The 26,639-nt window shown below is 42.5% G+C and overlaps 1 protein-coding gene across 1 annotated transcript in view; it reads left to right on the top strand.

Annotated features, from left to right (window-relative positions):
* Brinp2 (BMP/retinoic acid inducible neural specific 2) overlaps positions 1–25,248 on the top strand; it is a 101,123-nt gene extending 75,875 nt beyond the window's left edge. Inside the window, exons 3-8 of the mRNA XM_051186058.1 lie at positions 2,726–2,916; positions 3,968–4,176; positions 15,643–15,748; positions 19,176–19,412; positions 21,361–21,583; positions 23,238–25,248. Of these exons, the coding sequence (XP_051042015.1) occupies positions 2,726–2,916; positions 3,968–4,176; positions 15,643–15,748; positions 19,176–19,412; positions 21,361–21,583; positions 23,238–24,354 (2,083 nt within the window). The 3' untranslated portion in view covers positions 24,355–25,248. The remainder of the gene's footprint in view (positions 1–2,725; positions 2,917–3,967; positions 4,177–15,642; positions 15,749–19,175; positions 19,413–21,360; positions 21,584–23,237) is intronic.
* The last annotated feature ends 1,391 nt before the right edge of the window (positions 25,249–26,639 follow it).

The raw sequence follows: 26,639 nt of genomic DNA, 5'->3' as shown, positions 1-26,639 counted from the left end.
GACATCAGGTGATAAAAAGTCTAAGTGAATGAGAGAGAGAAAGAGGGTGAGAAAGAGATAAAGAGAGAGAGAGAGAGAATGCCCATCTGAATGAGATGGCCAGGAAAGGAAAGTGATGGGCTTGAGTCATTGTAAGAAATCATGGAAAGTGCAAGAATGTCTCTTCTTCATTCTTGAATTTAGGAAGAGATCATGATAAAAAGTATTAGTTAATGAAATCTACATGTTGCTCATTCCAAGGTAGAGAGCCTGGGTTTGATAACCCCAGGGGTTTTCTTTTGATTATATTTTGTTTCTGTTTTTAGTAATCTGGTTTTATGATTCATCAGTATAATTATCCTCTAGCCAACGAGAGGATACTGGTTCCCATCCAGCTATCCACAAATGAGATCAGCAACTGTTCTTTACCCTGTACTGGGATTTGGGATAGCAAATGCTTTTGACAAATACCCTGTGCTTTAATTAAAGTTTAGCATTTCCTGCACAAAAGAAATAACCGATGATATATTATTATTAACTTGCCTTGTTCGATAAATAAAGCAGCACAATGAAAAATTTGAAAGACTAAGTTGAAACCATGAATTATTAGTCACCATTTTCCTTTGTTGGGCTGGTGATGTTGGGCATATGCTCCTACTTTAAATCTGTGCCTCTTGAATTAGATAGGGTTGGGGGAGACTTCCATAGGCTTAGATTAGGCATGGGTTTTCATTTATTTGTTTTTCTTATTTTCTGAAGCTCTCTCATTGTTGGCACTCTTGGCTTTGAGGGGAAGGTTATATCAAGGTTATGAACTTTTAAAATGACCAGGATTGGGATCTGTGAGGGATCTATGAAAACTTTATATCTTACTGGTTCCCAAGACAGAAAGGCCCAGTTTTTACCAGTGTAATATGGGGTTGGGTAGGGGATGAGAAATTAATTTCCTAGAATTATTTAAATTTCAGCTCGAGCAAAGATTCCACTTAGATATCTTTCCTCTCTTGATATTCAAATGTGTCAGAGAGGGCAAATCATGATGAGTAAAATCATGGATGTGTCTGTAAAGAGACCCAGATACCTTTAGAAACAGGCTGCTTAAAGTGTGGTCTTCTTGGTTCCTTTCAGGACCCATGTGACATTTGCACTGAAAGTTGGGAGGCAGGGAGGTAAAGAAAACTCATGTGTTAATTGGAATGAAAATTCTCAACTAAAATTTATCTGGTAATCATGTGTTGTTCATCATAATACAAATGAACTAAACACATAGCCCCACACACAAACAGAAAGGAGAGATAGACTATGGCAGCTTCACTTAAGAATGTCATAAAGCAATACATTTTATTATTAATAGCATTAAATACTGACCTTGAATACTTTTTTTTTAATATTCCAGGTGATGAAATGGCTAGCACACACAGAGCATGTCTGAGGCTACTAAAGAATTGTGGTGATCTCAAGGGAAAATACATATGTGGTTGAGTTACAAGCTGAGCAAGCAACCTTTGTTTTCCTAATACTCTATTTTTCTTGAAAGCAAGAGCAGCAGACAACCTATAGTTATTTAGACTCAAGTGTATGGCAGATGTTTTCTTTTAAAAAGCTATCTTTTAAACTGATGGTATTTACTAGTAAAACAACTAAAATTTAGGAAAACTTGGTGATTTATTAGTAAAAATAAAATTTCAGTTTTCACATAAAAACTCAAATTCCAAAAGAAAATATTCATTATTATATAAGCTAGTCAACTCCATGATATTTAGGTATTTCTGATGCAGTCATGGTGGTATTTACTAGTCTGATGTTTTAGAACTATACAATGAAATGCCCAGATGTTAAAAGAGCTTCATATCTCAGTGAACAGATATGTCCAGGATGGCTAATGCATGCTGTTACTGATTGTGCAGGGTAAGAAGATCTGTTAAAAACGGAATATAAAACTTTAGATTTCAATGCAGTAAAGTACACATTTTATTGATATGGCTTCAGACACCATGCTATAAGTAACTTGTAAGAAATAGCCATTTCTTTAGTTTAGTGTGGCCCCGAGCTTGGAACTCCACAATTATGATGACACACTGAATATAGAAGCAAATATGAGAATGAAACTGTGAAAGATTTACAAAGTCACAAAGCAATATACTCTTCTTGTCAAATTTGTTTTGTTCACTACCTATAGTTATTGTCATAAAATGCATTGATTTGGTTATGTGTTATGTATTTGGTTTATTACTGCTAACTTCAAATGCAATATTGGATAGATAACTTTAATCTTCTCAGTTTTAATTTCTGATGTGGTTCGTATCAATCGATATGAGCTGCATAAGCAAGTAGGGGGGTGTAATTATCTCTGAGGGTACTAAGGGATCTGAGTCCCAAATGTTAAAACATTGTTCTCTCTAGACCTGCCTTCTGGTTTTTAGCAGTGAGCAATTGAAGCTAAGATGGAAGCCATAACTCATCGGCTGTGTGACAGCTGTAGTTCTCTGAAAATCCCTTCCCAGTGCCCAGCCTGTGCTTTTTCTACTTCTCTGTGAGGCATAGCAACTGCCTTGGGAAGACACTGAGATACCACTGTTCAGTGGGAAAGCTGTGTGGGAGATACTCTGGTGGAGGTCAGCTTTTCAGACTGGACCTCTCCATCCTGTGAAAAGGGGACTTGATAGGAGGCCTCAAGCAGAGGAATGACCTTATCTCTTTCAGGATTCACACTTCTTGTTCTGAAATACAGTGGCTTTCCCTGCAGGGAATTTGCCAGATGGAAAGTGAACAACTTGGCCCTAGAAAGGAAAGACTTCTTCAGTTTGCCCCTGCCTCTCGCTCCAGAGTTTGTCCGTAACATCCGCCTCCTCGGAAGGAGACCCAACCTGCAACAGGTTACTGAAAACCTCATCAAAAAGTACGGCACTCATTTCTTACTTTCTGCCACTCTCGGAGGTAAGCAGCATCCTCGACCGCGCCAACTGGTTGTTCCATGGCTGAAATAGCTTTTGTATGTTGATATTCTCCTTGCATCTTTTCCCCCTTTTTGGTGTATCGAAGAATAGTGCGTCCTCTCTGCACCAGAAACCACCCTAGAACATTTCTATTCATTTGAAAGTGACATCATGAGGGGAAGGGGGTATGGGGTAAGCAGGCTGGGGTGGGTGGGAGGGTGCACACGGGTTTCTACTAAGCATGTACCAGCAGGGGGCGCTCCTACTTTTATTTTGACTAGCCATTTAACCCAGGGACTTAAAAACACTTCTTAATTCTTACTGTGGCTACAAATGTCACATCTATAGGCACAGAAATAGATAGATGTTCATTGAGTCACTGATCCCCTCCTTTCTCACTGTGAGGATTGGTGACTAGCCAAACCACAATTCCCTCTGGTAGAATGGGGGTGAGGACTGGGCTGTGCACAGTGAAGCCGGCACTCTGACAGACTCCCAAGACCTGAAGACACAGAGTTCTCCCAGCTATGGGAAGAAGCAAGCAGGGTTTATCATAACATTTAGTTAAGTGTGCAGTGGACAAAAACGCAGCTCCCCAGGGTTGGGACCAGCTGCTGGCATGTGGTAGGTGGTGAGTGTTTGATGGAGAGGAACCAGGCAGGGCCTCAAAGCTTTTGCCCTTTCCCTGGGAGCAATAATAGCCATGTGGCTTCTCATAAACAACTTGAGAGGGGAGAATTGTGTCTCCCCCTTGGAGACAGATTGCCTGTGATGGAGATCAATAGAGGATGTTAAATGGAGACTCTGTTGAGGGGTGAGCTTTGGGGAGCTTTAAGAGCTAGGGAAAGGAGACCCTTCCAGGCAGGGAGGCCTGTGACCCTATGCACAGTCTGTGGAGAGAGCTCTCAAAGTAGAAATGATGGGGAGAAACCCACAGCAGGGGCACTGTTCTCTCTTAGCTCAGTCTGCTCTGCCAGAGGGCTACAGGTTCTTAATGGCTGGGGATTCTGAAACTGACATCCTCACTAATGAGCTCATGTTTTTTGTTATAGGAGAAGAGTCCCTGACCATTTTTGTGGACAAGAGGAAACTGAGCAGAAAGGCAGAAACATCAGGAGGTGCCCCTGTAGTTGGGGGCAGTGGGAACAGCTCTGTTGTGTCCCTGGAAACCCTGCACCAGCTGGCAGCTTCCTATTTCATTGACAGAGAGAGCACACTACGCCGACTGCACCATATCCAGATAGCCACAGGGGCTATTAAGGTAAAGGGGAAGCCAAATCCTGTTAGCTCCAGGTCAGCCAGGCCACACTGAGCAAAGGGAAACAGTTGCTTTCTGGTGGCATCTCAAGTCCTTACAAAAGGATGCATCATCCAACTTCTGAAGGAACATCTAGCCAGCAGAACAATTTGCTGTTGCCAAAGATAGGTGTGACTGCATCCTGGTAGGGTTGAACTATTGAGTAAGAGAAGGTGATTTCACATAGCCATTTAAAGACAAGGTATACATTTTTTTAGGGTGCTGGAAGGGGAGCAGCTAGCACTAGTTATATTGGTCAGAGGCTGAGATCTGAAAGAGGACAAGCCTGATCACCTGATCATGTAGAACTGAAGAAGGCTGTTTTAATTAAAAAAAAAAAAAAAAAAAAAAAAAAAAAAAAAAAAAGTCAAATGCTAAGTGCTAAAGCCCAAGTCAGGAAGTAGCTAAGTAGCTTTCTGCCCATTGAACTGCTGAGAAGAGTCTTGAGACGGCAGAGAGGAAAACAGATACACTATGAGGACATGATACAAGATGAGGTTCTGAAGTAGGCTGGAACTGGTTGGCATGACCACAAAAAGGGACGTAAACACCAGACAAAGCAAGAGTTCTAGCAGGAGCATGGCAGAATCTCTTGATCACATGCATGTCTTTAAGGGATCTGTGGTTACCGTGACTTCAATAGCTATGCTCTCCACATACATACACCAGCTCTAATTAACCTGTGGAACATTCTACTAAGGGTGCTTTGGTTAATAGATGACTAATAACACTTTGGGAATGCTGAGGTTTTAAAATTCTAACTATAAAATTAAAGTGGTCTATAGAAGTCAAAGTTATGTTCTACTTTCGTATCATCTGAAAACAGCAAGGGGATTTCGTTTACTCATCAGTTAACTCAGTAAGTATATCTTGAGTACTCAGCATGTATCAGATACTATTGTAGACACCAAGAACACAACATAAAAGTCTACACTCGTGAATCTTGTGTCCAAATAGTGGACCTGTGAATAAATGCAAAAGTAATGTGAAATGAAACCAAGTAAGAGGACAGGGTGTGATGGGGTTAAAGGAATGCCACTTCAGGAGGAGCCTGAGTGAATGAGTGATTTGTGTATCATTAGCAAAAGTACTCCAGAGAGCAAGTACACATGCTTTAAAGGGAGATTGTTTTGAGTATGACCCTGAGTACCAAGAAAGAAAGTGTAGCTGGTATGAGGTCAGCAAGGTAGTGAAATGAGAAGCAAAGCTATGGAAGTTGCATGGCTAGACCACTGGGACCTTATTGATTATGGAAACAGGAAAGGGTGGTGCTAGAGACCAGTATAGTGTCCAAGGGCAATGTGTTCGGTACAGTGGAACATTACAGTGTCTTGAAAGAAGATGGTGGAACATGCAGTTTGATGGTAGAAAGGCAGAACCCACAAGGTGAGGTAATGGATTGGAATAAAGAAATCAAAATCAGATTTAAGATATTTGATCTGAGCAATCAAGTGAATAGAGGTTCTATTTACTGAAAAGATCAACGTTGTACAGAGCCAGAGAGTACAATGGAAGGGTTTAGTTTTAGATACAGGTATGTTGGGCTGACTTTCCTGTTAGACATCCAAGGAAAGGAATCTGATAGGATATTGGACATACACACCAAGGATTCAGGAAAGAAGTCATGATCTGGCACAGGAATGTGTTCATGCGGGCAGTTAGCATTGGTTGTGAATAGAAACCATGTCTTTGCCGTAAGGGAAATCAGAAGAGTGGGTACTTATTGGAGAGTGAAGTGGGATCCAGAAAATGGATTTTGTTTTCATGACGAAAGATATTCTACCTTACTGGTACATAGGAAGAATGATTTGGTAGAAAGTAATGGAGTGATGAAGCAGTAGAAAGAGGAGATAATCTCAGGGGCATGATCCATAAATAAAAGGGTTGACATTTATGTGGGAATGGAGAAATGGGCCTTACAAAGAATCACTCCATTCTTTGTGTCAGGGGCAACGTAGAAGGTATGAGGACACCTTTTGAAGGATGGGAAGATGCAGTGATGGGAAGATGCAATTTTTTCTTCTCTGATTGGTTCTGTTTCCTCGGCTATCAAGAAGCAATGGTCTTGGCTAAAAGGAGTAAGAAACTGTTGTAGAAAAATGTGTGACCTGGTCACTTCAAAGGCAGGGAGGGAGGAGTGTCACTTGAGTGGCAACGCATAGTAGACTCCAGGGCAGCATTAAAGACCCACATAGTATTCATGGTCATAAATACACAAGACTATAGTTGGGTGCATTTTTTTCAGCTCTATTCATTTTTTCACATACCAGTAGGCATGTGTTAGATGGAAAGATGGATTTAATCAAGGTGCATGTGTGGACAAGATGAAAGAAAAAGACAAAGGAACAAAGGGATTAAGATTATATACCAGTGAATACACCATAGATTCAGTATTCTAAGCCAATCATTGAAATAGAGAAGTTAATTATGATTAAAAAAAAAAAAAGGTAGGCCAAGTCCAAAGATAAGTAGTTCTCAACCTTCCTAATGCTGTGGTCATCTAATGCAGTCCCCCATAATGTGGTGACCCCCAACAATTTTTCACTGCTACTTCATGACTATAATTTTGGTATGGTTGTGAATTGTATTGTAAATACCTGATAGGCAGGATATCTGAAATGTAACTCCCATTGAAAGGGTCATTTGAACCCCAGGATGAGAGATGATATGTTATAGGGAAGAGACTGGAGGAAGTATGATGTGACATTTTTTGTTGCAGTTATAGGGGAAATGCAGTTTGCAATAAAGTCTAGGACATAGCATTGGTGTAGTGACTGAGAAGAGATTATAACTATGAGGAAGCAAGGTAAGGCAGTAAATATCTAAGAGGAGCAAAAGTTAAATGATTGTACGTATGGGAGCAGAAGTTAGTAAGAATGGTATAGGCTTCTGCCGGTAACAATTGTTCACTACTGTAAATCCTCAGTGAACCAAGAAGTGTAACAAGAAAATAAATATCAACCAGGCACAGGATGATTCTGGCTTCCAGGAGCCAGAGATGACTAGACAATAAAGGACAATTGCAGTGAGGGATCAGCCTCATGTCCATGTTCAAGAGTATGAGAGGCAAGATAAGAAACAGTTACCACTAGAGAAAGCTTCAGAGGAAACTACATCCCTGGGGAAGTGAGGCTGTAGTTAAATCAAAACAGGTGAAGTGGACTCTTAAGAAGAGCTTGCCATTATAGAGATGTTGCTGAGGACTAGTCATGGCATACGGGGGCACAGCGGAAATTAACTGAAGAAAAGAAAAAGTAGCAGATCACAGGGGTACAGTGTCTGGAGGGAGCATCCAGGAGAAGAAGATGGGTTTCCATTAACAGAATGAAAAAGTTCATTTATGAAGCTGGTATCTAATGCAACTCAAAGTGATGGAAAGGGACTCTAAGTAGCCTGGAGAGAGTTTTACCAAGATTAGAACTTCATAGAATTTACCACATCCTTCAGCCTCATATGAACTGAGTCACAGTTGGAAAAGAAACACAAAATTCTCACCAGGAAATGAGAAGAAAGACATTTTATCAACAATTTGAAGATCTCATTGCCTTCTAGTAGCCCATTCCCCTCACACCCTAATTTATATTCATTGATCCATCACTACCAGTACTCCTTGCCCCTGAATTCCTTTCATACCCATGTGGTCCCCAATCCAAGTCCTCATCAATATGTACCTGATTTTCTTTCATAATGCGTTCTGAATCCTCCTGTCTCAGCTCCTCTCCCTGATTTATACTACATATATTATGAGCATATACTCTTGTGTCCCCTGATTCCATAGCTCTAACTGTACACAGAGCAAACCTGCTTGTCTAAGAAGGGTGCCTGTGTGATGCAACAGAAAGAAAGCAGTCTCTATTCCAAGAATCTGAGTCCTACCACTGTGCATGGATTGGGTATTAAACAAGTTACCAAACTTATATGGACTTCATTTTCCTCTCTCTAAAATCATTAAATAACTAGAAGAGTTTTCAGCCTCGAAGAAATTCTGGGATACTTAATAAGAAATGTACAGATTGCCCAGAGCATAACACAGTAGGAGATTGAAAGAGTTGATTGTTCTTAACAAAGCAAAATTATTGATGGTTTGCCCCTGCTGTCTTTCTAGTTTCATCTCTAAACAGTTTTCTCTCTGCCTGTCCACTGTTTACCCTCCATTCACATCATGTAACTGAGGCATACCAGATGTTACTAGAACACTCTATCCTCTCACATCTCACTTCCTGACACTTGCTTTCTATTGTATTCTCAATGCCTGGTTCTTCCTTCCCTTCTTTGCTCAGGTCAGAAAAGTGACTCCTTTGAAGCTTCTCCTGACTCCTATTCTAGTTAAATCTCCTTTTCAATGATCCAAGCACATGCTCCATTACTGAACTTGTCATTTGAACTATAGGTGCCAGCCAACATGACTATGCACACAGGAAACTAAGGGATTCTTAGAGGAAAAACTGGGTCATATTCATCTTTTATTTCCTGGAGAACTTGCCACCTTATGGGGAGTGAGTGAACAAAATGTCAAATGATGAAGGAGGGAAGGAAAGAAGGAAAGAAGGAAGGAAGGAGGGACGGAGGGAGGGAAGGAAGGAAGGAATGAACGAATGAACGAACGAACAAAGGAGTAAAGTCCATCTGTCTGCCTCTGAACCCACCATTTTGCACGTGTCAGAGAAGTCTGCTTAACACACATACAAATACCCATGCACACATTTAGCTGAAAGAAACAACACTCTACTGAAGGCATCTGAGTATAAAGATGGCGTATAAAGAGTTCTGTGTAAGGTCAGTTACTGAATCTATTGCAAACATCTATGCCTTGGGAAAGGTTGGTTACACTTTCAGAATACTCCTTTGGATTCTTATTTGGATACATGTTTCTGTTTTTTTTTTTTTTAAGTCCTCACTTACTTTATAATCCAATTTCTTTGTTTGGGAGTTACATTCTCTGTTTATCAGAATTTTCTGAACCCCATGGCTTGGACTTACGAGAATCCTCCCTTTGCTGCAGAGCCACCACTGACCCTGAAGGTTATCTTTCTGTTTTATCTGCCATCAGTGCAAGGACCACACCTTCATTCATGGTCAAATCCTAGTTTCTGATATCTAGGATATCAGGAATGGCCTTAATTAAGAGTGGGCTTAATCCTTAGGTATTAATTGGGTGAATTTTATATCATCGACAATCAAATCCTTTTACGAATTGGGTTTTCATATAACTCTCAATTATCTTCAGAAAAAATAACTGCCTGAGAGTTGGCTTTCCGTTCATACACACAGCGGTGTATGTAGAGTTGCTGCCATGGGTTCCTAGATTCATCCCTTATGATAGAGGAGTGAAAGACAGCAAGTATTCAAAGCTAAATCTCTTATAATGCCTGTGGATGGGCCCAGAGCTACAGCCATGGCATGTCTCCTCAGAGGAGGGACCATAATCTCTGGAAGCCTTCTTTTGGAACTTGTCCAGTGACACATTGATTATGAAATGAATAACCTGTTCCTGCTGCACCGACTGCCCTGAGATTTTCTTTGGGAGTACCAATGGGCTCTCCCATTGGATACAACTCAAAAGACCATGCATTAAAAGGGATGGTTTCATATTTTCTCCCATCTCCATGCTTCCAGAGTTTTAGTGAGGTGTGTAGATTTCAAGGGCATCCTGTTAGACTAAGAATCAAAGAGCTATGTTGGTAACCCCTCTTACAGCTCTGTTCACTGGCTGGGTTTGATCTGCAGTATTGCTGTGAACAGATTCCCCCTCTTTGCTCTAAATGATTAGTACTTATAGACCCATGTAGGATAGTCCAATAGCCAGGATGGTCCCCACAGCACATCCTCGAAGCTAACACTCCTCCTCTGTGCAGTAGCACTTGCCATCTGTCTCCGTCTACTGAGCAAGCCTTAGTTTTGCAGGGCTCAATCTCATTCCTTACTGTATCACTGGGTGGGGATGAATGAAGTAAAGGTGAGGACTCGGCTCACCTGCTGTGCCTTCATGAAAGAAAAGTCTTCTAGTGCATCTGCCTATGCTTCTTCTCTAAGCAAACCTGTGGTTGCTTTTCACTCTTCCCTAGTTACTTCTTTGCATTGAAGTAGAGAAACAGGTGCCCTGCCCCCTCTGGTTTATTCCTTTGGGAACCAGTAAACATCCCTCTGTGTTGTAAGGCTTGCCCTGATCAGCAGACACTTTCAAGATAGGATTTGTCATGTTACATTCTGTCTGTTTGCATGCCTGTTTCCTTCCTCCCTACACCCACTGTGACGGTAGGCCTTAAAGCAGAAGGGACTCGACTGCATGCACATAGCTCCAAGTCCCTTTACGGCATCTGGCATGTGGCAGGATGTTCAATAAAATGCTTGAGAGGTAAAATCAGGCTACCCAGTTTAGAGAGAAGCAAACCAAGAGCAGGAATAGTTGGGATTGGGTTTCAGCCTTGATGCTTGCTGTGTCTATGACCTTGAGGAGTCATTGAACACCATTTGTCTCCTCCATAATCGGAGGTACCAACCACTTAACTCACCTCTACACAGGAGCTTCAGCTAATATTATTCCTGTTTCTAAAACATTGAAATAATTCCAAATTCTTCAACCCATTTCATGTGCCCTAACCACAGTCACTCTTCCCCACTGGTTCCTCCATACCTTTGTGTGTGTGTGTGTGTGTGTGTGTGTGTGTGTGTGTGTGTGTGTGTGAGAGAGAGAGAGAGAGAGAGAGAGAGAGAGAGAGAGAGAGAGCCAAAGGGCAAATGCACCTCAGGAATTCTCTGGTGCCTTCTGGATAATAAGGGTGGTTACTACCTTCATAGTCTACATGATGATAACGATAATAACTGCATCTCTGCTATCATGTTGGGATGACATCAGATGACACAATCCTCAGGGAAACTGTGCAAATATAAAAGGTTATATGCATGTATATCTGCCTATAATTTCCTAGAAGGGATCAGCACCACAAAGAAGAGATAGAGCCTTTTTCATAGCTATACTTCACCTTCTTGTTAGAAGGATTTGGAAGTACTTGGTGAGGAGGGATTGAAAAGCCCATAAACTGACTGAATAGAGCTGGTCAGAAGCCAGCCAGACCCTAGACAAAGGGGAGAGTTTCTCAGAGTGCATCCTTAAAAACAAAACAAAACAAAAGGACTTGGTAAAGCCATAGCAGCCTGTGGCCTGCGATTCACTTGGAAGCCTTTTTAAGCACACACACCTTCATTGTGCTCTTCATGCTTAGCCCCATTGCTCACCATTAGAAGCCCATTTTCCCCTGCTGTTAGCAATCCAAGGTGTCCCCCCAGGTAGGGCAGTAGCAACCTGGAAGTGAAAGAAGGGGGAGGAACATAGGCTCACTGGAATGATGGCTTGCACAGTCTGGTATTATGGAAAATTGGATGCGCTAATGAACCTGAGATACATCAGGGCTTTCTGAAGGCAAGATGGTCTCTGTCAACAGACCAATTAGCACACAATTATTTTCCCCTTCTGAAAGCTTATCTGAGGCACTTTTTGAAATGTGAGTGCCTGAGTGGATTGCACTTTCTGTTACCTCTATAGGCCCTTTTAATAATCTCCCAGAGCTGCTGGCCCCTTCAAAGAGAAAGCTACAGGACTGTCTTGACTTGCCCTTCAGAGACAGGGGCTTTTGTCTCATGGGTAGGAGCAGGGTTATACATTAGCCTGTACTGTTTACCCAAGTTGGTGCTTAACAGTGTCTAATGGAGACTCTTTCCAGGCCCTTTTCTTCTTCCAACCTCATTATCTATCCAGGGAGGAGAGAGATGGTTCATAACAGAATAGAAATAAAAGTAATCATGGCCTTAGTATCAGATGGAGTCTGAGCATGCCTTCCTCACAAAGATATGGCTTCCACTCTCCCCTCTATCAGGACATGGGTATGATGCCAGGGTATTTTCTCACACCACAAGGAGCACCACAATCAACAAAAGGAAGCATCTCTTCTCAGAAACCTACCTGACTGATTGTCTTCTTGTGGAATTGACATTTGAACAAGCAAATAGAAAAAGGGGGGAAGGAGAGATAGAGAGAATTACAAGATTACAGCCAGCCTCGGTATGGGAAAATGATGATGCGAAGTAGATAGATGAGTGATGGGTAGGAAAAGCTTTGGAAGACAGATAAAGAACAGGAACACCTCTATTGTTATTCTGTCCTGCCCTTCCTGACACATGGCTTGTTATCTCACTCCCTGTCTGACGCTACTTGATGAATCACCAACTCTGGAGTAGGTAGTTGGAAAATCCAGAATGCAGCTTAGTGATACTATGGTGGCCAACTTACCTTGAGGTTGGAACAAGCTAGTTTTTCAATATGATAGCATGCCACTTTTAACCTGCTGCTCAGCCCAGCCAACTTACACAGGTTTTTGGCTCTTCCTATGGGGAGTACTTGTTTTGAAGTAAGACTGGCTCTGTTTTCCCAGTCTTATCTGGTCACTAGCCAACCACTCCCTAGGAAATATTCCACACATACTGTTCACATGGGAAGAGAGGCTAGGCCAAGAAGATCTACTAGAACACTGGGATTTTAGAAGCATTTCCACCAGTCTACAAGTGCCATGCAGGCAGGAATTGTCACATTCATCTGTGAGGTGATATTAACTGAATAAAGCAATGCAAGAGTATAATGAATTCATCCTGGTCCCCTAGGCTACAACATATGTGATATTGAGTTTGTCATTTAACTTATCTAGATGTTGTTTTCTTAATCTATATAGGAAGATAATAAATGAAAAATTGAGGACATAGTGGCTCCTGGGTATGTTTGAGGGGATCTATTGTAGATATGATGAAGAAAGCAATCAGAGGCATCTGGAAGGGCCCAGACTGAATGGGCCCAGCAGACTGAACTAGGCCATGAGGAGAAAGAGAGTAAAGGGAGGAGAGAAAGGGGATGAGGGAAGTTGAGGACCAAGAGGTTATGAGCAGGCCAAGAGAGCCAAGAGAGTGCATGGACCAAGAGAGATATAGCCAAAATGTCTGAATTATACAAGGAAAAGAAGCTAGGGGATATGGAGGCCCATCCCATGGCAGGGAGAGTTTAACATAGAGAGAGCTAGAGGGAAGGGGGCGGGGAAGTGCTGGGAGGAGCCACAGGTACTGAGTAAGACTTTTGAGACCCAATAGATAGCAATACTAACTTCCAATTATTACAAACTTTTTTCCCCCACTGTGAGCCTTCTGAGGAGGGAAGATCACTAGCCTATTCTGATGATATCAGAACTAATCTCTTTAGAATATTGTCTAGAAAGTGGTGACATTTCAACATGGCTTTAGTTAACTTTACTTTCTACAGCCCTTGGACCTGTTTTCTAAGAACTGAAATGACACAGACTTAGAGTCTGAAAACTTCAATGTTAATTTTGATTGATTGATTGATTGATTTTGGCTCAGGCCTGTGATCCTTGTACTTAGGAGGCTGAGTCAGAAAGATTGTTATAAGGACAGGGTGAGCTATACCATAACTCATAGGCCAGCTTGGAAGAAATACCCTATCTCGAAATCAATCGATCACCAATCATCAATCAATCTTTAAAAATTGTCTGTCTTTTAGATAGGGAGGATTGACATTTGGTCCTGAGAGCCTTGGGGGCATTTTGTTGCACTGGGGTGAAAGTTGTAGAGTCACCCTACTCCTGGTGTGGTCCTGGTCCTATTCTTCATTTGGACTGCGTCTTGTTAGCGCTCAGATGCTGTGCCTGATGCTGTTTCTTTCTTCTTGTACGGAATCACTATACTTTCACAAGTTCCTTTGCATCTCTGTTCAGTTTTCAAGGCTAATTTAGGCTCCCAGGATCAGCCCTGACTCCTTTCCCAGTGTTTGTTGTCAGAGCAGAGAAGTGCTCCCATGGTTCTTTATAATTTTCTGTGTAAATGTTCCCCAATAAACATGCATTTGTCATTTATCTTGGGTCAAATGAAATCATTACACTCATGCTTTCAGTTTGCGGTATCATCTCGTCTCCCACTTGACAACTTTATTCTCTATACATTTTCTAAGCCCAGATAAACACCAGTCCCTCAGCTATTTTCCCTACATTTTTGGGTTCCTTAAGGAACCAGACACATACCTATGTACTTTGGAGCCTGAGCTGTAGACCCCAATGTCTTTCTTTTTGAAGTTTTCATTTTACAACATATTTCCCATAACTCCTCTAAAGTCTACTTTCTACTTAGCTTTAAAGTCAAGCATCAGTGGTGTTTCCTCTGCTCTTCTTGTTTTCCCTCTGCCTAGGGATGGGCTCCATGTGATACTTCCTTTGGGCACAGGTTAGATATCTGTCACTTGTAAACTACCTGCCTCCTTGAATGACTCATTATGTAGCTTATATGCCATGTGCCTATCTTCCTGAAAAGACTGGGACACATTCCTCATACATTCTCAGGTTCGCTGCTTAGATATTGCAGACACTGCCCTAGCCATTACTGACTTCTCAACAAGCAAAATAAATGTTAGCATACCTTTGTAGAGACTCTAGTATGGGAATCAGGTGAGAGCCTTTCAGGAAAGGGTATAAAACTGCAGCTCATGTGCCTGCTGTAAAGCACAGGTACCTGGAGCTACAGGAGGTCAGCAGTACCAAGTAGAACCCGGAAGAGCTCCAGAAAGGCACTCTATGAAGGTTTGATGAATTGTGTGGGACTGAACAGGGGCTGCTCAATAAATACTCCTTGATTGGTTGATTGATTGTTGGCAAGGACTTTGGAGCCCTGAGAAGAAAGGGCCTCAGGTCCCCATCATTCTTATTACATACTTATTTCAGTGAAATTCTAGCTTCCCATTTTTCATCACACACTTTAAACATCAGGGGAAACAGATGGGCCAACTTTATAATATTTTAAAAGATGGTGTTTGGAATATTATGTAGCTGTAAGAGTTTATGTATATTTAATATACTTAGTAAAATATGCAGTAATACCATAGCTGATTTTCTCTAAGAACATCTCCGTGTTGAGGTGGACTTAAATGTTCAATTCTAATAATAATACTCAAAACTACTCATATTTCTATTACTAGTGTTTTTCACCTTCAGGATATCCAGAACCTGTGAGCACCCCATCTAGTGGATGGGGCAGGCTCACTCACAGGCTAATGGGGACCATCTCTGACCCTTTACCTCCTTCCAGTTGGCAGACACCAACTTGGAGATCACACAGCATATCAACTTCCTGGTTATACAGGAAGTTGCTCCCCACTGAAAGGCTCTCTTGATCACATGCAAGTTTTGCCACTACCCACATAGGAAGGATGTTCGCTGATTCAGGACAAGGAAACAAAGTCACTTTGCCTTCATAGAGTAGACAAATGCAGTTCCTTTGGTCAGGGACAGGACATAGAGTCTCCACATAGATGGCTAGAAGGAAAGGGCCAAGAGAAAAGTTCTTCTTGTTTTCTGAGTCCATATCTTGTCCCTTCTTCTCTAGGTCACAGAGACCAGGACTGGTCCACTGGGCTGCAGCAACTATGACAATCTGGACTCGGTCAGTTCTGTCCTGGTTCAGAGTCCAGAGAACAAAGTACAATTACTGGGTAAGCAGCTGCATGGTTGTTCCATACTGCTCAGGTCTGATGGAAAACCTGGACCCTCAAAGAGAAAGGAAAGATCTTATTTTCTCATTTGCATATGTCATCAGGGATTGGGGGCGGGGAGTGTCTGAGATGGATATGTCTAGGCTCTCAGTCTCTTAGTTATACCACTAAAATAAGGGCTCACCAAATGAACAAAGTAACTTCATTCAAAGCAAATCAATAGTACAGATCAGAAATATACTATCAGAATTGGCAGCAAGCTATATAAGTGAAGGTACTCAAGGACTTAGATTATTGTTCAGGTCTTCCTTTTATGGTATTCAAGAGAAGGAGGAGCTAGTTATTTGGGACAGAGCTTAGATGGTTCTCTACTTAGATAGACGATTAAATTCCACAACCAACCAGTTTTTTCTACCGTATATGTTCATTCCCATAACACGTGATTTTAGTCAAATGTGTACCCAATTTTGCATAGGCACAGTTTTAGCTTATTGCACATATGTTCAAAACCAGTCTAGGTCACATTGTTCCCCCAGTTTTATTATAACTGGACATAGTGGAGTTCAATTGAATAGAATGCAATCTAATGGTTGTAAAGAGGAAGAAAATGCACTCTGTGGTTCACAGCAGGGTGTACATGCAGCTCTTTGCAGGAGGGTGTTCTAGGTCACTAACACTTACTAGGTGCATTGTTTGGGGTAAGGTGTGTATGTAAATCACTTGCAGATAAAAGACCTAGGATGCCATTGATTTCAAATAGAAGTGTGTACACATCTCTGAACGAGTCTTGAGTTATTAATATGCTGATCTGCCTCAGCTAAGTCCTTTGAAGAGAAGAATCTTCACAAATCTTAGGACCTGCATGTAGTAACTTTCCATCATTTTTTCCCCACACCCATTACCCATTGCTCCTGCCACTTCCATTGTATTCCTTTTCAAAACCTGTATCATTATCCTGTAGGGATCAGACACACAACCTTGTAAACCTGGAACTAGTTCAATGATCACTTTGGTTACCAAAGACACACTAAGGCATAGTAATTGTGGGCTCACTCTAGCTCAAACTTTGTATCCTACTGATCTGTAACCACAGCAGAAGAGTGGCTCTTGCTTTCCATTTCCCTGTCTGTGGTTTTCTGGGAGAGTGGAGAACCTCAAAGCCAGGAGCAGCATTGGAGAAGAATGAACAGGAACATTTGGACTGGAGATAGAATGGGCAAAGAAAAGAAAGAAAGAAAAAGAAAAGGTCACTGCTGTAAGCCAAAAGAATGGGGGAACAAGTAGAGATGTTTAATTCCATCTGTTCCTCAAATGTTTTAAGGGCAGAACTATGCAAACTGATTCAGTAGAGGAGTTCATTTTCCTAAGAGCCAACTGCATCTGCCTCTGTTTAAGATATTACTGTTCCAGCATCACAAAATCAATAGCCCTCCCCCAGGATCTGCGATTACAAATTTTAAGCAATCTGAACCAGAGGCAACCTACATTGCTTTAGGAATTGACGAACATACAAGAGGAGTTAAAAAACCTACTAATGGATACCCATTACAATTAATATCTCTCTTTTGCTATGTCCTTATACAAGCTGGATTTGTGTCTGAAAATTAGCAGTGAGTGAAGTTCAAAATGGCTGGTGGTTCATTTGGAATATTTTATGCCATTTAATTTTATAGCCCATCACTCACACAGACATTGCTCAGGGCACTTACTTTATAGCAATAGGAAATGTTCTGGAGAAGAGGGGGGCAGCGACAGGGTGCTGGAAGGAGACTACTTGAAGACCATAAGTGTTGAAAATGAGCATGTGGATATGGCGTGTGTATTGAGCAGGAGTGGGAATGGACTGTCAAGTGCCACGGTGGGCACAGAATCAAGAAAGGGAAATTTAGTAGCCAGTAAGAGTAGGAGGTGGACCTCAAGTGAGAACAGAAAACATTCACGCTGCTGACAACTTTAAGTTATAGTGTGAGGTCTGCTGAGGCTGAGACTCACACTGTGAGCTCTTTGATGCTCTGCCAAGGACAAAGTCATGGATATGGAAATAAAGAACATATATTTGAGGAAAAGGACTCCTCATCTTCAGGGGTCATTATACACCTCATTCTCCCGGCAGAAAGTCCAATAATATCCCTACTTCTAGAGCCTCCTGAAGAACTAACCCACTCTCAATCCAACCATAATCCATATCTATTTTTCCTTCATCCTTTGTATACTTCCAACAGCCACCTTACTCATGACCTGAAGCCAATCCCTATCCAGGCCCAATGGCCTGATGAATCTTGAGGCACAGTCTATCATTCTACATTAATATTTTTTTGAGTTAAATTAGCTGTTCAGTAGTGGCACATGTCTTCAATGCCAGCACTCAAGAGGCAGAAGCAGATGAATTTCTGTGAGTTCAAGATCAGCCCGGACTACAGAGTGAGTCCCAAGACAGCCAGGGCTATATAGAGAAATCCTGTCTCAAAAAAGCAAACCAAGACAACATGCATGCGCGCACATACACACACACACACACACACACACACACACACACACACACACACAAAGAGTTACAGTACACTGAGGTAAGCAACCATTTCCAAGTATGCAGTATCACCTGGTAAGATAAGGGCAGTGATTGACACTGAATGGGTCATTGTGGCCTTTTGGCTTTTATTTTCTCATTAAAAAAAATCAATATGAAATTAGGTATGGTGACACACACTGATAATCCCAGCACTTAGCTGGGCAAAGGCAGAAGGACCAGAATCTATCAATAGTATAAGGAATGTGAGAGCCCAGCTGGTTTTAGGGAACAAAATAAAACAACAGCAACACCACCTCTGGGATGGAGATGACCCTCAGAGCTACTATCAACTATATATAGAATGTACTTGGTTTAGTACTACTGTATGGCTGTAGTACCTATCCCTATCTCATAACCAGAACACTTTTAGCTGGAATGCCAGGTCCAGGGAGGTTAGCATTTAGTAATGTCTGAGCATGCCTACTGCAGCTTTTGTGTAACTATAAGAAGAATGGCTATTGGAGGCAGAGCAAGCTCATCAAGCCTGGCTATTTCCCCCAGGAGGGCCTTAAGCTCTATTTTATCTGAAACATCTTCCTGTTTCTCTCCTAGAAATGCTGATGTGTAGCCAGTAAGCCTGTTCTTATGATATGCAAGCTCTCAATTTGGCTGATGTGAGGAGTTTGGCTAAGCCTTGGGCTTTGATGTTCCTCATCTGCATATTCAGATCCTCCCCCATCTGTCATAGGGGCTAGAAAAGCCCTCTCTCCCAACCAGCTCAGCATGATCAGACCCTGAGGTGACCATGCTCAGGCCCAGTCAGTAAAACAGTTTGGATTCCTTTAGCCTTGGGACTGAGAAACTGAGTCCCCACGGGTTCTGCTCAGTGATTGATACCTTGATTCATCCTTTCCCAAGGCCTGCAGGTGCTGCTTCCTGAACACCTGCGTGAGCGTTTTGTGGCTGCAGCACTTAGCTATATCACATGCAGCTCTGAGGGTGAGCTTGTCTGCAGGGAGAATGACTGCTGGTGCAAGTGCGGTCCCACTTTCCCAGAATGCAACTGTCCTGATGCTGACATCCAAGCCATGGAAGATAGCTTGCTGCAGATCCAAGACTCCTGGGCCACTCACAACAGGCAATTTGAAGAGTCAGGTAAGCAAGACAACTAACTCAGAATTTTGAAGAGTAGAGGCTGTGAGGAGACAGAACATGAGGAATCTGACTTAGATCCCAATTTAACTATTTTTGTGAACTTCTAAGGAAAGAATGACTAAATGGTCACCAAGAGTCTCAGGTGATGTGTTTTTCTTCCAGCAATCACAGGGCCTAACTTACATGTTAAGGACTTAGTTAAGAAAAATACTGTTGAGAGTATAAATATCATTGTCTGTCCTTCAGGCTACTGATTTCATGCTGTCTAGCACAATGCTTGCACATGATAAGTATTTGCTGAATATATGAAGTGTGTATAGAATGATCTAGTTGGCACCCAGTGGAAACTAAACCGACTGTTGTTTGTTGCTGACATAGCTAAGAATCAATGCCAACTTAAGACCTAGAGTCTGAGGTGCTAGTTTGCTTTTTGCTCTATTACTGAACAACTTTCCCATTTTGGTTTAACCATGCAGTTCCTTGGTGCTATAATATCCTCATCATTAAAAGAGTGATAGTAGCCGGGCATTGGTGGCTCACACCTTTAATCCCAGCACTCGAGAGGCAGAGGCAGGGTGATCTCTATGAGTTTGAACTTGAGGCCCACCTGGTCTACAGAGGTAGTTCCAGGATGGGCTCCAAAGCAATACAGAGAAACCCTGTCTTGAAAAACTAAAAAACAAAACAAAACAAAAAGGTCAGAGAGTAATAGCAACAGTTTGATGCAAGCAGCTATTAAAACAAAATCAAGTTCCAGTTCCCAATCCATGCTTAGGACATATTCTACAATACAACTTTAGCTTTTACCACTGTGAGAGTCTACAGGTGAATATATGAGAATGTCATAGACCCATGCCAGTTGGTAAGGTGGTGGTAGGTCCCAAGGCAAAGCAGAGAAGAGAGTCTTGAGCATGAGTTCAAAAATCATACTATACATTTTAAAGAACTCTTACTTGGAGCTCAGAAGCAGAAACCATGTTACTTCTATATTAGCTACTTGGAAGAAGTCTATGCAACCAGGAGCCCCAGAGAGCAAGAGTATCTTAGAGAATCAGAGTAGGCTGTGGAGGGAGAGGCTAGGCTCAGGGATTAAATGTTTCTAAGATTTATGAGTTGGGTACAGTACCTTCTCTGTGCCAACATTTGCCTGTCATTGAGCCTGTTTATCTCATTCACTGGAGAGTATGGTAGTTTTGAAGAAATTTACCTGAAGAGAGACAGAAAGGGAGTGGATCAGGATGGGAGGGGAAGAAGAGACAAAGTGGGAGGAGTAGATGGGGAAAAACAGTAATCAGAACATGTTATATGAGAAAAAAAAAAGAGATAGTTCCATGAAGAAGTTATATAGAGAAGAAAAAGAAAGAGACACATCCCAAGGGTACTAGTAAAAGCAGGAATTTTAGCCATTTGAAGAGTAACAGAAATCAGTTTTGAAAATTGAAGGTTTACTGGAATAAGAACAAAAACAAACTAACAAACAAAACAACAAGAACTCAGAAGCTAAGGCTGGAGAGATGACTCAGTAGTTAAGAACGTGGCCTGCTCTTCCAAATGACCTAAACTTGGTTTCTTGCAATCATGTTGGGTCATTCACAACCCCCTCTAACACAGCTCTAGGAGATCTGCCCTGTTCTTCTGGCCTCTGTGGGCACCTGCATACATGTAACACACAACATACACACACACACACACACACACACACACACACACACACACACACCTAAAAATGAATGATTTCTTAAGAAAAGAATCCTGGAACTATATTTTATGATATGTTAATTAATTTCAAACAAAGCCATGTGTAAATTGAAAGGCTAATACAATGGATGTGGGGCTTCTTTCTTATGGAGTGACTCTGAGGGGCCCCTGGGAGAAAAGAAGTAGCAATATTTGTTCCCAGAACACTATATAGCTTCACTATGCTCAAATCCTATATTTTTGCCCACAGAAGAGTTCCAGGCCCTGCTCAAGAGACTGCCCAGTGACCGATTCCTGAACTCCACAGCCATCTCCCAGTACTGGACCATGGACACTAACGTCCAGCACCGCTACCAGCAGTTGGGAGCCAGCCTGAAGGTCCTGTTAAAGAAGATGCAGCGGATCGTCCGCCGCCTCTTCAATCTCTGCAAGCGCTGCCACCGGCAGCCTCGCTTCCGCCTGCCCAAGGAGAGGTGAGCACCCAGGCTTCAGATCCAAGGCTCAGCACCTCCTGGACATAACTGCTGAGTCCAAGAAGGACACTGTGGTCACATGGAAGAGGAGAAAGTAGTGACATGTTAAGTCATTCTGATTATGTAATCTTGGCCTCCCTATTATTATATAATCGTGGTCTCCCTACTTTCAAGCACCAATTGTGTATGAAGAATTTAAGGGAGCCTTGTGTTACTTTTGTATAATTATAGTAGATTCAAATGCTACTCTAGTAACACCCGGATTCTCACTTATCGCTTCCCAGTTTTCTAAGTCTTCTAGAGAGGAAACAGGTTGAGTTCAAGCAATTGCAAATGATGAGAAACCAGTGACTCTCATCACTTGTCTGAGTCATAGTAGGGAGGAGAGATGAGGCCTAGAATCTCCCAATAGGGTAGGAGTGTACTGTGATAGGAATCCACTTATATATTCACTTTTTCATACATGCATTCATTACAAATATATTACACCTATATTCTATGCCCTGCTGTTTAGCTATAAGGGACACCATTGACAAAGTTAGATTTAGCAAACATGTAAAGACATACATATTTAAAATCCTGACTGTATTAACCCCTAAAATCATTGGGGATAGAGCACCAATCAAAAGGACTTAAATTTTAAAAAGAACAAAAACATACCCCCCCAAATAAATAAATAAATAAATAAATAAATAAATAAATAGTTCCCAAGAGGCAGAGGCTGGGGAGGAGAACCTCCTAAAAAAAAAAAAAGGTCTTGGACAGCTTGTGCAAAAAAAGATAGAAATGCCTGGAATAAGTAGGTGCAACAGTGCCCTGGGCAGTGAAGCTACTCTCGAAGAGGCCCAACCATGTCACTGATTGAGCCTCAGGGAAGGCAGAATGAAGGAGTGGAGAAGACAGACCAGCAGGGGTTAGTAAGATATTCATTTTTTAAAGCCACTAATTATTAAATGCCTATCATGAACAAGAAACAAGCTTGCTCTCTAATGTGTTAGTGGACAGTACTGAACCTCTCTTCTCACTGCACTTCCAGGGAAGTCAGCTATAAATAAGTGTTCCACAAACCAATAGTCATTCTATACATAGATAGTTGCCATGGATTAAACCAGAACACAGTGATGAGATAGTGACTGGAGTTGAAAGGAGACACTGGGAACAGCCCATTTGAGGAGGTAGCTAAGAGCTGAAATCCAAAGTCTAAGTAACCCACAAAAAACTCCAAGTCTTCCTGTAAGAAGGATAAACCAGAAAATAAGGAGAGACCTTTAGGTGAACATGAATTTGGCAAAAATATAGACTGTTTAAAGATCTATGCTGTAGGGAAGGCTAAAAAGATAGGTTTTATTTGAAACATTGAAAAACCTCCAGTTTTGAAAAGCAGAACGACCTGAAAGAAATTATCCTGGCTGGTTCCAGGACACGCCTGATATCAAATCTTTCTGGCTGTCTAGCGGAGAGTTTCAGGCTTAACTCAGTAGGTCCAAAGTGGAGTACCCGTGTTTTCACCACTCAGTGAACTTGTGGTTTTCATCTTCTCCTTGTTTCCCTGCTCCCTCCGCCCCTTCTATTAGACAGTGAGTGAGCTGATACTCCATAGGGAGGATAGCGGCGGCTTCCCTTGATTCTCACTTCTTTGTCTTATCTCTTCAAGATCCCTGTCTTTCTGGTGGAACCGAATCCAATCGCTTCTCTACTGTGGAGAAAGCACCCTCCCTGGGACCTTCCTGGAACAAAGCCACAGCTGCACCTGTCCCTATGACCAATCTTCCTGCCAGGGCCCCATCCCATGTGCCTTGGGCGAAGGGTCTGCATGTGCCCACTGTGCTTCAGACAATAGCACTCGCTGTGGGAGCTGTAACCCTGGCTACGTGCTGGCCCAGGGACTGTGCCGTCCAGAGGTAGCTGAGTCCCTGGAGAATTTTCTGGGGCTGGAAACAGACCTGCAGGACTTAGAACTCAAGTACCTGCTGCAGAAGCGGGATAGCCGCATTGAGGTGCACTCTATCTTTATTAGCAACGACATGCGTCTGGGCAGCTGGTTTGACCCTTCCTGGAGGAAGCGGATGCTGCTCACTCTGAAGAGCAACAAGTACAAGCCTGGGCTGGTGCATGTGATGTTGGCCTTGTCCTTGCAGATCTGCCTCACTAAGAACAGCACCCTGGAGCCTGTCATGGCCATCTACGTAAACCCCTTTGGGGGCAGCCATTCTGAGAGCTGGTTCATGCCTGTAAATGAGGGCAACTTTCCTGACTGGGAAAGGACTAACGTGGATGCAGCTGCCCAGTGCCAAAACTGGACTATCACTTTGGGGAACAGGTGGAAGACTTTTTTTGAGACAGTCCATGTTTACCTAAGGAGCCGAATCAAGTCCCTGGATGACAGCTCCAATGAGACAATCTACTATGAGCCCCTGGAGATGACTGATCCCTCCAAGAATTTGGGCTACATGAAAATCAACACCTTGCAGGTCTTTGGCTACAGTCTGCCCTTTGATCCAGATGCTATTCGAGACTTAATTCTCCAGCTGGATTACCCATACACTCAAGGTTCCCAGGACTCAGCACTCTTACAACTCATTGAGCTCAGAGACCGGGTGAACCAACTCTCTCCACCTGGCAAAGTCCGGCTTGACCTTTTCTCCTGCTTGCTCCGGCATAGGCTCAAGCTGGCCAACAATGAGGTGGGCAGGATCCAGTCCTCCTTGAGAGCTTTCAATTCCAAGCTGCCAAATCCCGTGGAGTATGAGACAGGCAAACTCTGTAGCTAATGGGGCAACAACCCCAGTGCTGGTCAGAGAGTTGACCCACACATTCAGGGTGCAAAGATAATCCGAGCCCTCACCTCAGTGCCAACAGGGTGCTTCCATGAGACCTTCAGCACCTGGGAGATGGGAGCTCAAGGCTTGGACTGAAGCAGCCAGAGACAATGAAACAGCTACTGCTCATGTGCACACGTGATTAGAACCCCCCCCCCATCGCCCCCACTCACAGGGAGGCCACAGTTCAGCAGCCTGGGATCTGTAAAGTTGGTGCTCTCCAGAATGAATGCATTTGAAAAAGAGCCAAGGAAGAGATAAAAGAACCAGCTAAATCGTGAAAGAAATGAGTGAAAATTCTTCAAATGTGTCACCCAGGATAGCAAGAGGGGACAAAAGCGGGAGGGGCGGGAGACCTCCCCTCTGTGGAGTCACTTTTGTATTCTTTTTAACCAGATTTCTTAAAATGTTGTTGTTCTGTGACTCCCTGCATCGGTTCTTACTTTTTGTACACTGCCTCCCTGCACCCCAGAGGCCATGGGCTGACAGCTTTTGGTGCCACTTCTTTAGAAAGTATGTGCTGTGCTATGGCAGAGGAACACACTAAGGGCAGGCCACAGCCTCCTTGCTGACTTCCTCAATTCCTCCTCCTGCCAGACCCCTCATTCCCTTGGCCTCCCCAGTGTCAGAGTTTTGACTTGTTCCAAGAGCCCCTCACACTTCATCCAGAGCCCTCCTCCCGAAGCACCTGTCCGTCCAAGGAAACAGTTTTGTCAAGTTAGAGACAATGTATATGGAAATGTTCTTTTCTAAAAGACAACAAAACAAAAAAAAATATTTATTTTGTGATTGTTTTTCTTGTCAACCTGCTCCAGTCACATGAAGCTCTGAGTAAAAATTTACTTGATCTAATACATTTTAAAGACCCTTTTTAGTGAAAAATGAGAGGGGAAAGAGAAACATAGTTGCCTGAATATTGTTGTTGTAATTGTCCTGTGTCTGAGAGGACTGTCCCACAGATGATGCACATGGATGTGGGAGCTGGTTGACTAGTATATATATGCATTCATTTGTGCCTTTGTTTAACTCGGGTATGAAGAGTGTGTGTGTGAGTATGTTTGTGTGTGTGTGTGTGAGAGAGAGAGAGAGAGAGAAAGAGAGAAAGGGAGAGGGAGAGGGAGAGGGAAGGGAATAAGGGAGGGATGGAGGGAGGGAGGAAATAACACCAAATGAAAATGGAGTAGAACTCTATTAGAGAGTCAGCACAGGCCCTGGAACCATAATATCCTGTTATCATGTCTGAGGATTGACAGTTCTTATTCACAAGAAGCTGCAGTCCTAACCTGAACCCTGATGACAGGGGCTTTCCTGACAGTGCCCCTATGGGCAGCAGGATACTCTCCCATGTTCTACATATTATGGTCTGGGATAATCCTTTGAGGAAATTCACAAAGATACAAATGTGATATTGATCTCCTCTAGTCTGTCCGCACTTCCCCAACCTACATACACTAGACAGACAACACATGCTCCTCAACTTACTGCCCCTCACAACAGTAGGGCATCACCTCGTAGCATAGTATGTAAACAACTATTTCTGTGTCCACATGCTTCATGTTCTAAGTGTAATATGTAAGTATGACAGCCCTATTTTTATTCAGAGCAAATCACAGAAATACTAAATATCTCAATCTGTAGCCATGGTACATCTTTGTTAGTAGGAAATGAAATGGAAGGTAATGATAAAATGGTCCCATCTCCCCATTGAACAATGGGGAGTGTTCAATGTTGCATACTGAAGAAACTGATGATACATTTAGTCAATTACAACAATAATAAATTCATGGCAGGTAAGTGGCAGGTTACCTCTTAGAACCCTCTCTGAAGGCTTTAAATACAGAGTACTGGGAGGACTGAGGGTGAAGACAGCTAAAGGCTAGCTAGTCCTAGTTCAAAACATTGCTTGCTAAGTGGAGTTTATACCAAGCTTCTCAGCTGCAGGAAACAGATCAAGCAGATGACATCTTCATCAATGGAAGTGCTGAGAGGTACCAGAGGAGGGTACTCTTGGTGAGAAGAGGGTTGCAAATGTCAGAGAGACTTTGATATATGCCGAGGATGGGCTTTGAGAGGTGTAAGGCAGACAGAGGAGTCTGCTTTTAGCACTCCAAATGATCCTGTCTACATGCTGTAGGAGTGGGTGGACAGAAACTTCCACTCATAAATTACGGGCACACTTTTTATGTGGCAAATTGTCAGCCCGCTGTGAATAGCAAAACTCAGAGTGGGAAGAGAGA

The sequence above is a fragment of the Phodopus roborovskii genome, unplaced genomic scaffold, assembly GCF_943737965.1.
Source record: "Phodopus roborovskii unplaced genomic scaffold, PHOROB, whole genome shotgun sequence".
NCBI lineage: Eukaryota > Metazoa > Chordata > Mammalia > Rodentia > Cricetidae > Phodopus > Phodopus roborovskii.
Note: the sequence above shows the minus strand (reverse complement) of the source record. Positions and strands in the feature narration are given on the sequence as shown.